This window comes from Mytilus edulis, chromosome 5, assembly GCF_963676685.1.
Source record: "Mytilus edulis chromosome 5, xbMytEdul2.2, whole genome shotgun sequence".
NCBI lineage: Eukaryota > Metazoa > Mollusca > Bivalvia > Mytilida > Mytilidae > Mytilus > Mytilus edulis.
In genome coordinates this window covers 471742-484396 of record NC_092348.1, presented here as the reverse complement: position 1 = coordinate 484396, position 12655 = coordinate 471742, and the positions used below count along the sequence as shown (strand labels likewise).

Sequence of the window (12655 nt, the reverse complement as noted above, 5' to 3'; positions counted from 1 at the left end):
ATCAGCAATGTGTTTGGTATTATGTGACAAATGTAGGCCAAACTGACTGCTTTCATCGTCAAGAAATTTTCCTTTTTTTAAATCGTTTATCTATAATATATATATCGAATATTCATTTAAAACTTTTAATTTGGAGTGATATTTAAGGCTTGTTTTTTTTTCTTGCTACCAAAGAGTCTTATGTGAGATAAATCATGATTATAATAGACTTGGATTTAGATAGATTATATATGTGTGGTTCATTAATAGCGGCAAATATTCATGAATATTTAAAACGAGAACAACATTAATTAACATGCAATAAATCAAATAGGTGTGTTATAAAAAATGTGAAGACCAGGGGCCTGTTTATCGAAGCGGTCTTAGGACTAACTTCGATAAACAGGCCCCAGGACACAAAGTGGATTGGAATGAAGATTTCAAAATGTAAACAGCCACCGGAAAAACAAAGAGGATATATATTGCATTGGGGTAAATCTTTTGCATTGCAGAGGAAAATTTACGATTCTTTCGTCGAGTTGCTGCAAGGGCTAATTGGCATCTTAAGTTTGACATACAGGTGGCTTGACACTTTTCCTGCACGAGAATTCTCATAGACAAAATAATTTAAATCCAGCCTTTTTTCATTTGATAAAATTCAGAAGAGGTATTTTAAATAAGCTGAATACCGTAAATGACAATGAAATTATAGGTATCAGTTACAATACATAAATAAAATGTGGAATTACGTGCTCGGTTTGTTTGTTATGAAATTTACCATGACTAACCGTGATCTATTAAACTTAGCACACCCAGTTATACTAAGTTAGGACACTGCAGCAGTATAATCCTCTTATAGTTGTTTTAACAGAAGGCAATAGTACAACAATATTAGCACTACAATTCAATAGATTTAGGTCATTATTTAAATAGCTTAATATTTCAAATTATGATTAAGAATAATATAAAATAATATTAATAAAAATTAAAATAATTTTATGTGATCAGTGATCCCTTTAAAGGGATTATACTTACAGAGTCTAAGTGAAGAGTACAATTCTAGAGTTACCCCGAGACGAAGGCGGAAGGAGCAGTGTAATTGTTATATCATTTGCAGGCGACAAGACAGGAGCACAATGGAAGTAAAAGCTAGAAATTTACAAATATGTATACTTCTTATCTCTATAACAACCGTATTTGGATTTTATTTAATTGCCGATTGTAAGTATTAACTCTTTCATCTCTTGCTTCCCCGTCAGGTTTTAATTAAATGTTATTGTACCTGACTTTATTCTTTATTCCTATTTCAATTATATTTTATAATTTTATTACACACCCTGAAATAGAAGATACGGAGGATTATTGATGAGACAGCAACCAAACAACAATAAAACAGGTCAATTGTTAGTTAATATAGATTGTCCTGTTGAATTGTCTTATTGTGGTTTCTAACAGGTCAATTGTTAGTTAATATAGATTGTCCTGTTGAATTGTCTTATTGTGGTCTCTAACAGGTCAATTGTTAGTTAATATAGATTGTCCTGTTGAATTGTCTTATTGTGGTCTCTAACAGGTCAATTGTTAGTTAATATAGATTGTCCTGTTGAATTGTCTTATTGTGGTCTCTAACAGGTCAATTGTTAGTTAATATAGATTGTCCTGTTGAATTGTCTTATTGTGGTCTCTTTTTACAATTAACCAAGCTCAGTTATATGCAGAATAAGTTCGTCAGACATTTGTCAGACATTTGTCCAAAAGTTAAAAAAGACATGCCTTCCTGTTCATATATATATCTGAAACTAGTAAAACATTGCTGAAATTGAAAAAGCGTAATTCATAGATTTTTATGTTATGTTTAAAGCTTCATGTCTAATTTTGTTTATTGTTCTGTCTAACGATTTAGCTGCATTTAGTATTTCCCAGCTTTTATGCATATTCAAAAATGCCGCAAAAGGAGTAGGTTCAGTAAGACCCCTTTTTGGCCCCAAAATATAGCAGTTTTACAAAATTGTTAAAATGTAAACCTTTAGTTATTAATTGGACAGTAGAATGCTTCTGTTACATAAATATGGGCTGTTTTTGACAATGCAATGCACATATATCCGGTACTAGCACCATTAAGTCATGCTAAATTACTGAAATCCTCATAATTCTAGCATTTTAGTTAAATTTTAGACGGTTTTCGTGTAAAACGAAAGTGACCGCATTCGTGTTCATCCTTAATATTGAAATGTAAAATTGAGAAAGGAAATGGTGAATATGTCAAAGCGACAACCACCCGACCATAGAGCAAACAACAGCCGAAGGCAACCAATGGGTCTTCAATGTAGCGAGAATTCCCGCACCCGTAGGTGTCCTTCAGCTGGCCCCTAAAATATGCATAATAGTACAGTGATAATGGACGTCATACTAAACTCCGAATTATACACAAGAAACTAAAATTTAAAATCATACAAGACTAACAAAGGCCAGAGGCTCCTGACTTGGGACAGGCGCAAAATTGCGGCGGGGTTAAACATGTTTATGAGATCTCAACCCTCCCCCTATACCTCTAGCCAATGTAGAAAAGTAAAACAATAACAATACGCACATTAAAATTCAGTTCAAGAGAAGTCCGAGTCTGATGTCAAAAGATGTAACAAAAGAAAATAAATAAAATGACAATAATACATAAATAACAACAGACCGCATCCGTGTTCATCCTCAACCTTTATATATGTTATGTATCATCATAAAATACAACTTACATGATGTATATTTTGAACGATTCTATGCATCAAGCTTAAAATCATTTAAATTATAAAAATCATGATATAATAAATCTGTGCCGATGAAAAAGGGGGACCTACGCCCTCTATGTCCTCTGGATTAGTCACTGGAAACGACATTTAAGAAAATCATCAATCTTGAAAGGGAATTTTTTAAATCTTTTTATCTTAACGCAATTCATCGTATGCCGTATAAAACTAAAGAACACATTTATAAAAACAGTTGTTGGCATGACACGGGTTATGTTCTTCTCATATATGTTATGATGGTATGATACTAAACCCCTAACGGGAAGGATTGTGCCTGATGTTCATATGATGAAATCATAATCTTTCAGTCAGTTTAGTTGAAGTCTGGAGCTGGCATGTCAGTTAACTGCTAGTAGTCTGTTGTTATTTATGTATTATTGTCATTTTGTTTATTTTCTTTGGTTACATCTTCTGACATCAGACTCGGATTTCTCTTGAACTGAATTTTAATGTGCGTATTGTTATGCGTTTACTTTACTACATTGGTTAGAGGTATAGGGGGAGGGTTGAGATCTCACAAACATGTTTAAACCCGCCGCATTTTTGCGCCTGTCCCAAGTCAGGAGCCTCTGGCCTTTGTTAGTCTTGTATTATTTTAATTTTAGTTTCTTGTGTACAATTTGGAAATTAGTATGGCGTTCATTATCACTGGACTAGTATATATTTGTTTAGGGGCCAGCTGAAGGACGCCTCCGGGTGCGGGAATTTCTCGCTACATTGAAGACCTGTTGGTGACCCTCTGCTGTTGTTTTTTATTTGGGCGGGTTGTTGTCTCTTTGACACATTCCCCATTTCCATTCTCAATTTTAACTTATTTGCTAACCCGTACTAAGCTTATGCTAGATGGCACTTCAATACATGTTCTTTCCTGAATGTGAAAAAAAACCTGTTAACACTCCGTAAGTGCCAATATCTCGTTAAATACATAAAGTTAACACACATTCTTAACTAAGTTGATTGCAATTTTTGATTAGACCATAGTTTAGCAAGACAAAAATGTTATCCAAATTTCCCTAAGTTATTCAGATTGATTTAAATATCTCTTGATATGTTTATTTCGAATCCACCCTTTCCGATTTAAATGAACATTTCTAAATTAGAATGATATATAGTTACATACTTCAGTCTAGATAAGAATTGGTGAGAATTTAACATAAATAATATTATAAACAATAATGTGTCCTCGTTGGTGAACAACCTATAGAAGAAATATTATTAGTAATTATCTATATCATTAGTCATAATCATCAGTTACTTTGCATGAAATATTTCCAATCATTTGATTCGGAACGCCCCTTTTGAACGTTCGTGCAGACATTTACCAAATAAATTGTATTTCAAGTAGAAACACATTAATACAATTAAGTAAGATGAACTCAATGATATAAAAGCTCATGTGATTACAGTTTTATAAAAGAGTTGCAAAAGATACCAAAAGGATTGTAACTCATATGTCGAAAACAAAGTTACAATGTAATGGCAAAAATGAAATACAACAAAAAGATACACAACAGTATAACACAACATAGAAAACTAAAGATTGATCAATACGAACCACACCAAAGACCCGGCTGATCTAAGGTGCTCAGTGGGGTAAACATGGTTATTACGACAATTAGAACCGTCGGTCGTCATCTGTTTAACAGATATTCCATAATACATAACGGTCAACTAAATATAATTGATTGGAAATGCAAATTCTGGAATATCGTATCATCTGGGAGATATATATTCCATATTCAGGCGCTGCTGGAATGTTTATACATAGAAATGGAAAATTAACGATTGGTGAAAATAGGCCGAGATTATGCGACAGGTCAAATTAGTCAAGAGCGCCATACACGAGAATACTTCTATTTCTTTTTTATTAACTTCCCTTTTCGCCAATGGCTACCTTCAAAATACGGAAAACCCGATGTAAAAGTAACTTATTTCTGAGATTATAGAATGTATATAAAATTGATGTTGACTTATTATTGATAAGCACAAAATCTGGTTTGTTAAAGACTATTCGAAGCAAGAGACATTTTGTTGTACTGAGTTACAGACCCAAACACTGCATTAATATAGTTTTATTGTAATATAATTTCACTAATTCTGCACTTGTTAGTTGTTTCGTTTTAAAACTTCCAAAATATGGAATTCCAAAATTCGATAAACATCTCATGACATCAATTCGGCTTGCTTTATTTGATCTTTATAACAGTTTTACAAACTGCTTGACGTTTAAAAGATTATACACACGATGTGTTTGGTGGTTATTGTAATGAAAGCGGTCTTATACATCTTATATATTTTTTCCAGACTATATGAATCCTAATACAAGTGATGCTTTTAGTGGTTACTGTTCATGAAACTGTCTCATATATATTTTATTTTCTTAGATTATATGAATCCTAACACAAGCGATGCTTTTGGTGGTTCTTGTGATGAGGTAGTAGAGGATGCCAGTCTGTACATCAACAGCCATATAAATCCTCTCAAATGGTTCAATTATGGCGGGGACAAAGACTGTGTCATGACCCTGGATGCCGGAAGCATGGGAGGAGCTTTGTAAGTATTTGTCGATTTCAAATGACCTCAAGGTGTTCTTATGCTAGCATTATTGCATTTGGCAGACTTCCACATTGCCGTATCCTCGCATCTAAAAAAAAGTTATCTAATTCTAATGTATATATATTTATTTGGGTGCTGGTTTGTAGTGGGAAACAGTTTGAAAATAAGCTATTTCTAACAGGAATATAAAATATACATCTTCAATCTACATATTATCACAAATATTGATATTGATTAAGCGCTTCGAACTTCGGACGCATTAAATTTATAAAGTGTTTTTTTTTTCATTTTTTTTTAGCAGAATATGATTCAGCATTCAGGAACTTAATAAAAGATGTTATTTCACATTCAGTATTTACAGCCTAACCAATTTTGAATTGTCCTTCAAATCTTTCTCATGGGTTTATAAACTTAGTCAATAACTGTACCTCGTATATATATAATTTTTTTTTGGGGGGTGGGGTAATATCTATTCGCTGATTTATGGTCTGAACCTATACTAAAAGAGGGACGAAAGATACCAGAGGGACAGTCAAACTCATAAATCGAAAATAAACAGAGAACGCCATGGCTAAAAATTAAAAGGACAAACAGACAAACAATTATAGTACACATGACACAACATAGAAAACTAAAGAATGAACAACACGAACCCCACTAAAAAAACAAGGGGTGATCTCGGGTGCTCCAGAGGGGTAAGCAGATCCTGCTCCACATGTGGCACCCGTCGTGTTGCTTATGAGATAAAAAAAAATCCGGTAAGTAGTCTACTTCGGTAGGTCACATTTATGAAAGGGAAGGGGATTGTAGTTACGATGTAAGGAAAAACATCCTATATCATTTGTAAAACGGTTATTCCATAACGGTCAACCAACTCATGATGGCGTACGTAAAATTTCCGAAGAGATGATTTCAACTTCACCATTTGGAACTCTTGATTTAATAGCTTCCTTGTGAGCAACAACCCTCTATCATGGAAATCATGCTAGGAAATGCAAGCACGGGAATATCGTATCAATTGGGAGATATATACACCGTATGCAGGTGCTGCTGGAATGTGGCTACTTAGAAATGGACAGTTCACAATTGGAAAGCTGAAATCATCTCTTTTGTCGTAAAGTTTTGTTTTTAATCGACCCTCATTGTCAATTTCTAGATGTAAGTCAAGATATGAGGCCGACTTAACTGTATCTGTTGTATACTTTATCTCTAGTTCAATGGGATAGATGCGTTCGACATAGTCACCAAATTTTGAATTATTTAGTGAAAGAACATCATCTATATAGCGGAAAGTAAAGTTAAAGGATATTGCTAACTTCTTATCTTTCTTCCTAAGAAGTTCCTGTATGAAGTCAGCCTCATAATAATAAAGAAACAAGTCGGCAAGAAGAGGGGCACAATTCGTTCCCATTTGAATGCCGATAGTCTGTTGAAAAACACGTCCTCCGAACGTAACTAATATGTTGTCAATCAAGAAATCAAGCATCTTGATAATGTCAGTTTCAGAGAATTTCACTAAAAGTGTCTTCTTTGTTGGAAAGGGAGAGAGGGGTTTGCATAATACCATGTCTTTTGTGTTGTTTTGTTTTTGTCTGATTGATGTTGATTATCTCCTTTTATTTATGTTAAACAATATAATGTAATTTAATTTTCAGATTTAAGATAGACTGGATGTATTTCGATTTGGAAAACTCAGCAGGTTGCACAAAAGACTATTTAAAGATTTACGATTCTGATATAGCTGGCATGGCTCCTGGTACCCTGTTAGGAACTTTCTGTGGAAGCACTACACCAACCGTTAGGTTTGGAACACAGCGTTATTTAACGTTAGAGTTTCACGCTGATTCGTCAGGATCTGGTGACGGATTCAGGTTTAGAGGAACACGAACAGAACCAAGTAAGTCATTTCAATTTTTTCGATTAAATTGTTTATATTGTTCTTGTCCTTTTTTGAATTTTCCTCGGAGCTCAGTATTTTTGTGATTTTACTTTTTAAAACTAACTATACTCTATGGGTTTTTCATTGTTGCAGGCCGTATAGACGGTTGCCAATAATTGCTCACTAACTCTTCATTTGAACTCTAGTGGATAGTTGCTTTAAACAATATTTATTCAGGTAAATCACCATTAAACATATTATACAATGAAATAATATTTAGGATTCAGAAACAAGCAATTTGCCTTTACAAATCTGTCTCCTTTTACAAAAATAATACACTTATTGAACAATACATAAATATAAATACTGGCATGCTCTGTAATAAATATATGAATATGAAAAAGGTGAAAAAAGAAGAAAAAAATAAATAAAAAATGAATAAATAAATAAATTATTGAGAAAAATATGTGAAAATATAGTGGATAGTTGTCTCATTGGCAATCATCATACCACTTATCTTTGATTTTATTAGAAGAAGTAAAGAAAGAAAAGAACGAAAAACACCAGTCAACAGAACAATATGAATAAAAGAAATTAGGCATTTTAAAGTACTCGTAACCTAAAATCATCAAAGACCAAGAACACACTCATATACCCAGAGAGGAAAAATGTCAACATGCAATTTCAGCATTTTTATGAGACCTCATTTCAAGTAGTGGTAATACAAATCATGAGTCCTGAAAACAGTTTCTAATAATTCAAACAATCTTTTAATTGTTCGACCAAAGAAAGAGAGCATGCTCAGCTATTATTGATTAGTGACTTCAAATCATTCTACATTACACATTGATTTATATTTGTTAAGTTTAAATACATATCAGACTAATCACATATTAATCCAGAAATAAAGTAAACGTGGTATGATTTATAGATATAATAACACGATCTAACTTACTGTAGCCAAATATACCACTAATTCTAATAAATCATGTTGAAGTGGTCATTCACCGATTGTCACCTCTCTTTTATAATACCACAATTACATGGGTTTCAAGTTATATAAATATAAGCTATAATGACCAAACAATGGAGATGTACATATTGATCAAATTAATGAACGACCTGATCTGACATGGCTTATAGAGTTGTAACAACAATACATGTAAAGTATAAGTATAAGTGTAAAAAAAGGCCCATGCTTGGCAAATCCTTGACAAGGTGATGAGTGCCATTTATATATTTAAGGAATGACTGTCTGTTATCTCTTCAGAGACAGTAATTCCTTAAATATATAAATAGCACTCACTCATCGCCTTGTCAAGGATTTGCCAAGCATTTGTTTTTAATGTTTTTTCGAATAGACAGATAAAATATTACAGTTATTTCTTATAATTTAATCTAAATTCCATTTTAAACGGGTGAAAACCATGAAAAAACGTTGACGACGTCACAGTCACATACTAAATTATGTCTATGGGCTGATAAACTAAACAACGTCAGCCAATCAGAAGACGCGTTACATCCAAAATTAAATAATTTATTTATATAACGAAAAAAAAGTAATGGCTCCTGGCAAGTAGATAAGTTCCACTTATTCATATAATGTAATAATTTGCATGTCCTAGCCAAGATGATGAGTTCCACTTACTTAGAATGAAATTCAAAACAGTGTGGCTGTAACCATTGATTGACACATTAAATTCATCCATTGACTGGGACAATTTACGTACACGTTTGTCTGTAACAAAAGAGGGACGAACGATACCAAAGGGACAGTCAAACTCATAAATCTAAAACAAACTGACAACGCCATGGCTAAAAATGAAAAAGACAAACAGAAAAACAATAGTACACATGACACAACATAGAAAACTAAAGAATAAACAACACGAACCCCACCAAAAACTAGGGGTGATCTCAGGTGCTCCGGAAGGGTAAGCAGATCCTGCTCCACATGCGGCACCCGTCGTGTTGCTTATGTGATTACAAATCCGGTAAATAGTCTAATTCGGTAGGTCAAATTCATGAAAGGGAAGGGGATCGTAGTTACGACGTGAGGAACATATCCGATATCATTTGTGAAATGGTTATTCCATAACGGTCAACCAACTCGTGATGGCGTCACGATAACAACCACTGTTCACGACGTACCTACGATAGATATTTAAACTGTGGGGTCACCAAAGGTTTCTTAACGCCTTTAAATATAAAATAATTCGAAAAATTAATCAGGAATAACCTTTATGTTTTGATTTATATAATTGATACAAATCAAAACTTCTTGTTATTTCTGATTAATTTTTCGAATTACTTTATTAAGGTGTTGAGAACCTTTGGTGACCTCATAGTGAGCAGTGGTCGTTACATACAAACGTTAACCTAAATTGTCCCAGTGAATGAATTTAATGTGTCAATCAATGGCCACAGCCACACTGTTTTGAATTTCATTCTATATATTGTAATAATTTGGAGGTCCTTGCTAAGATGATGAGTTCCACTTACTTATATAATGTAATGATTTGCAGGTCCTTGACATGATGATGAGTTCCACTTATTTATATAATGTAATAATTTGCAGGTCCATGCTCAGATGATGAGTTTCATTTATTTATATAATGTAATAATTAACAGGTCCATGCTAAGATGATGAGTTCCACTTATTTATATAATGTAATGATTTGCAAGTCCTTGGCAAGATGATGAGTTCCATTTATTTATATAATGTAATGATTTGTAGGTCCTTGCCAAGATGACGAGTTCCATTGTACCACAGAAGATGTGTGTATTGACGAGAGACTGAAATGTGATGGTACTAGACACTGTAATGATGACTTGGATGAAAGTGACTGCTCATGTATGTTATATTACTTAATGATTTGGATGAAAGTGACTGCTCATGTATGTTTTATTACTTAATGATTAAGATGAAAGTGACTGCTCATGTACGTTATATTACTTATATAATAACGAAACAAGGCACCATTTACTTATATATAAGAATCAACGGCTACATATTATATATTTATATCTTTCACATCCCTATTTACACAATACTGGTAAAATTGAGAATGGAAATGGGGAATATGTCAAAGAAACAACAACCCGAAAAAGAGCAGATAACAAGAGCCGAAGGCTGTTTGTGACCCTCAGTTTGTACCACCACTAAGTCTTTTAACATAACTTTCAAAGTCTTCATGAAGTGGACATACATCCTCGGGTAATACAGAGTGTTTTTTTCTACATCTATGTACTATGCACTCTAAACTCAAAGTTTCTATATTTGTTTTTCAGTTTTTGAAGAATTGATTGGAAGTATTATCGCCCTTGGAATGGGAGGCATGGTCGGTGTAGGTATCGCCTTTATAGGAGGATGTGTGGGTATCTGGACTTTAGTCTGTGTTTTCACAGTCTGTAAGAAATGTTGTGGTTTCTGTTGCACCACGTGTTGTTGTTTCTGGCCTTGTTGTAAGGGTAGAACATGTGGCAAGAGCAAAGTCGATCCCGACTCTGACCCTGAGTATGGTTTAGAACTACCCGAAAAGAAACCAGCAAATGACAACGATATTGAGATCCAAGGGGACGATGAAGATGGAGATTTCTTTGATGATGACGATGGTAAACCAAATCAACTGACCGTCGCACCACACGGATCATCAAAGGATTTAATGTCACAGAATGACCCTAAACATACCAAAATGACCGGAGTCGGACAACAAAATAACGGATTTGATGATGATGTTGATTTTTAGAAAATCATGTAATCATATGTTTACCTGAAATGAAATATTTTCGAAAGAGATGGTATATTCAACAATATCCGAGATAAATTGGTATTTTACTAATAATGATTTTGTATTTTCTGTATTTGCACACTGTTAAAACCATGTTCCCACAAAATTCTGCGCTTATGGCGTGCTGTATTCCTTTTATATCTAGTAGGAGTTTATCCTTCTTAATTATAAATGTTTAACGTTTTTATCATGCATCTCACTTTAGAGTAAACTTGGGGAAAAAACCAAGCTCCTTTTAAACTGTAGAATCTGTACACCTTTCTGATTGAACATTCGGGGCTTTGCCAATTTATTTTAATGAGAATGTTTTAACAGAACAATTCTAATGTAAATGTAGACTAACAGATAATCGTCTTTGTGAAAACCAATAGTATAATATTGAGTATTATATTTGATATAGTATAATCAAACGTAACTAGTTGTATGAATCAAGATTTTATCAATGCACATCACCTACGCCAAAATCGTGTTTCATAACTAAATATAAAGCCATACGCATTTTGTATTTTGTAATCAGCTTCAATATTCGTTAACCTTATGACGACAACATTCAAATTAATGTTTGAGTTTTCTTGGGTTTCCTGACCCTACAACCAGTAATCAATAATTGGGACTCAAAGACATATTTTACCTATTTGTAATATTTTTTATTTCCCCTCTACTTCTTCACCGAGATCTCCTTAACAATTTCTAAAATTCATATCTCTACCATTGAAATATAAGTGTTTCGACTAGATGCTTAAATGACGATGACGGCAGACTTGGCAGGATGCCATAACTTGATCGGCTTAAAACGATCTCTTAACTTGTTTGCAAATTTACGTCACTCGAGGAATATTTATTACATTAAGTACTAGAGTAATCATAGTGTCAAATTAAACGTCAATCTTCATTGTAGAAATTCTAATGTTCCAAACATTATGTACAGTTTTATTATATATAGAACTTTGGTTTTGAATACTATATGTTACCCTGTTGATGTCTTTTATTGTTTCGCCGTGAGGCTGCTGTCTCATTGACGTATACCAAACACAGTATTCATTGAAATTAGTTATGAAAAGACTATTTTAATCTTATAATAGCTCATACAAATCATTCTTAAATATGGAGATCATTTGAGTTACAACATAAACCTTTCAATAACAACATTAAAAGATACAAATATGAAGTTTCCTAATATTCAGTACATACAATATAATCATGACACTTTATTTCTATTTATTTCTTATTATATATTTATTATGTTGATATTTGTTTATTCTGTGATTTCTTTGCTCTTGTTAAGTTTTTTTTTATCTTTTCAATTAAATCATAGTTCTTCAACATGCTTTTATTAGTTTTTATTGGATCCAGTTTTATCGCTGCCTTTGGTTATTTATCAACAGAATACGTTTTAATGTTATAAGGAGTAAAGTTTTTGTGTTTTTTTTTATCTCACAGAGGCAAGCCTCAAAACTCATTTACGATAATTAATTGTTACAATACATTCTTTATAAATTCTTAAACCGTGGTGTGTGGCAATGGTGTGTTTTGTTTAATACATATTTGTTCCGTGACGTTGACCTGTCACATACACATTTTTCAGCCCATCATAAAGTAAAAAGTAAAAAAACAAAAATACTGAACTGCAAGGAAAATTCAAATCGAGAAGT

General features: G+C 33.1%; 1 protein-coding gene across 2 annotated transcripts; it reads left to right on the top strand.

Annotated features, from left to right (window-relative positions):
• Positions 1–1054: 1054 nt before the first annotated feature.
• LOC139522712 (low-density lipoprotein receptor-related protein 12-like) lies at positions 1055–12326 on the top strand. 2 transcript variants are annotated; one of them, XM_071316187.1, is made up of 5 exons: positions 1055–1200; positions 5162–5330; positions 6989–7230; positions 9950–10066; positions 10504–12326. In XM_071316187.1, exons 1-5 carry the CDS (start codon positions 1116–1118, stop codon positions 10959–10961), a joined length of 1071 nt encoding a protein of 356 aa, XP_071172288.1. In that variant the 5' UTR covers positions 1055–1115; the 3' UTR covers positions 10962–12326. The 2 variants fall into 2 exon arrangements, with proteins under 2 accessions (XP_071172288.1, XP_071172289.1); XM_071316188.1 differs by lacking the exon at positions 1055–1200 and adding an exon at positions 4638–4700.
• The last annotated feature ends 329 nt before the right edge of the window (positions 12327–12655 follow it).

What these genes read in the sequence shown, in the direction of transcription:
- LOC139522712 (XM_071316187.1), top strand. Translation starts at nt 1,116, where the DNA reads ATGGAAGTAAAAGCTAGAAATTTACAAATATGTATACTTCTTATCTCT. An exon ending in ATTTTATTTAATTGCCGATT is followed by an intron (nt 1,201 to 5,161) that starts GTAAGTATTAAC and finishes TTATTTTCTTAG; the next exon opens with ATTATATGAATCCTAACACA. An exon ending in GGATGAAAGTGACTGCTCAT is followed by an intron (nt 10,067 to 10,503) that starts GTATGTTATATT and finishes TTTGTTTTTCAG; the next exon opens with TTTTTGAAGAATTGATTGGA.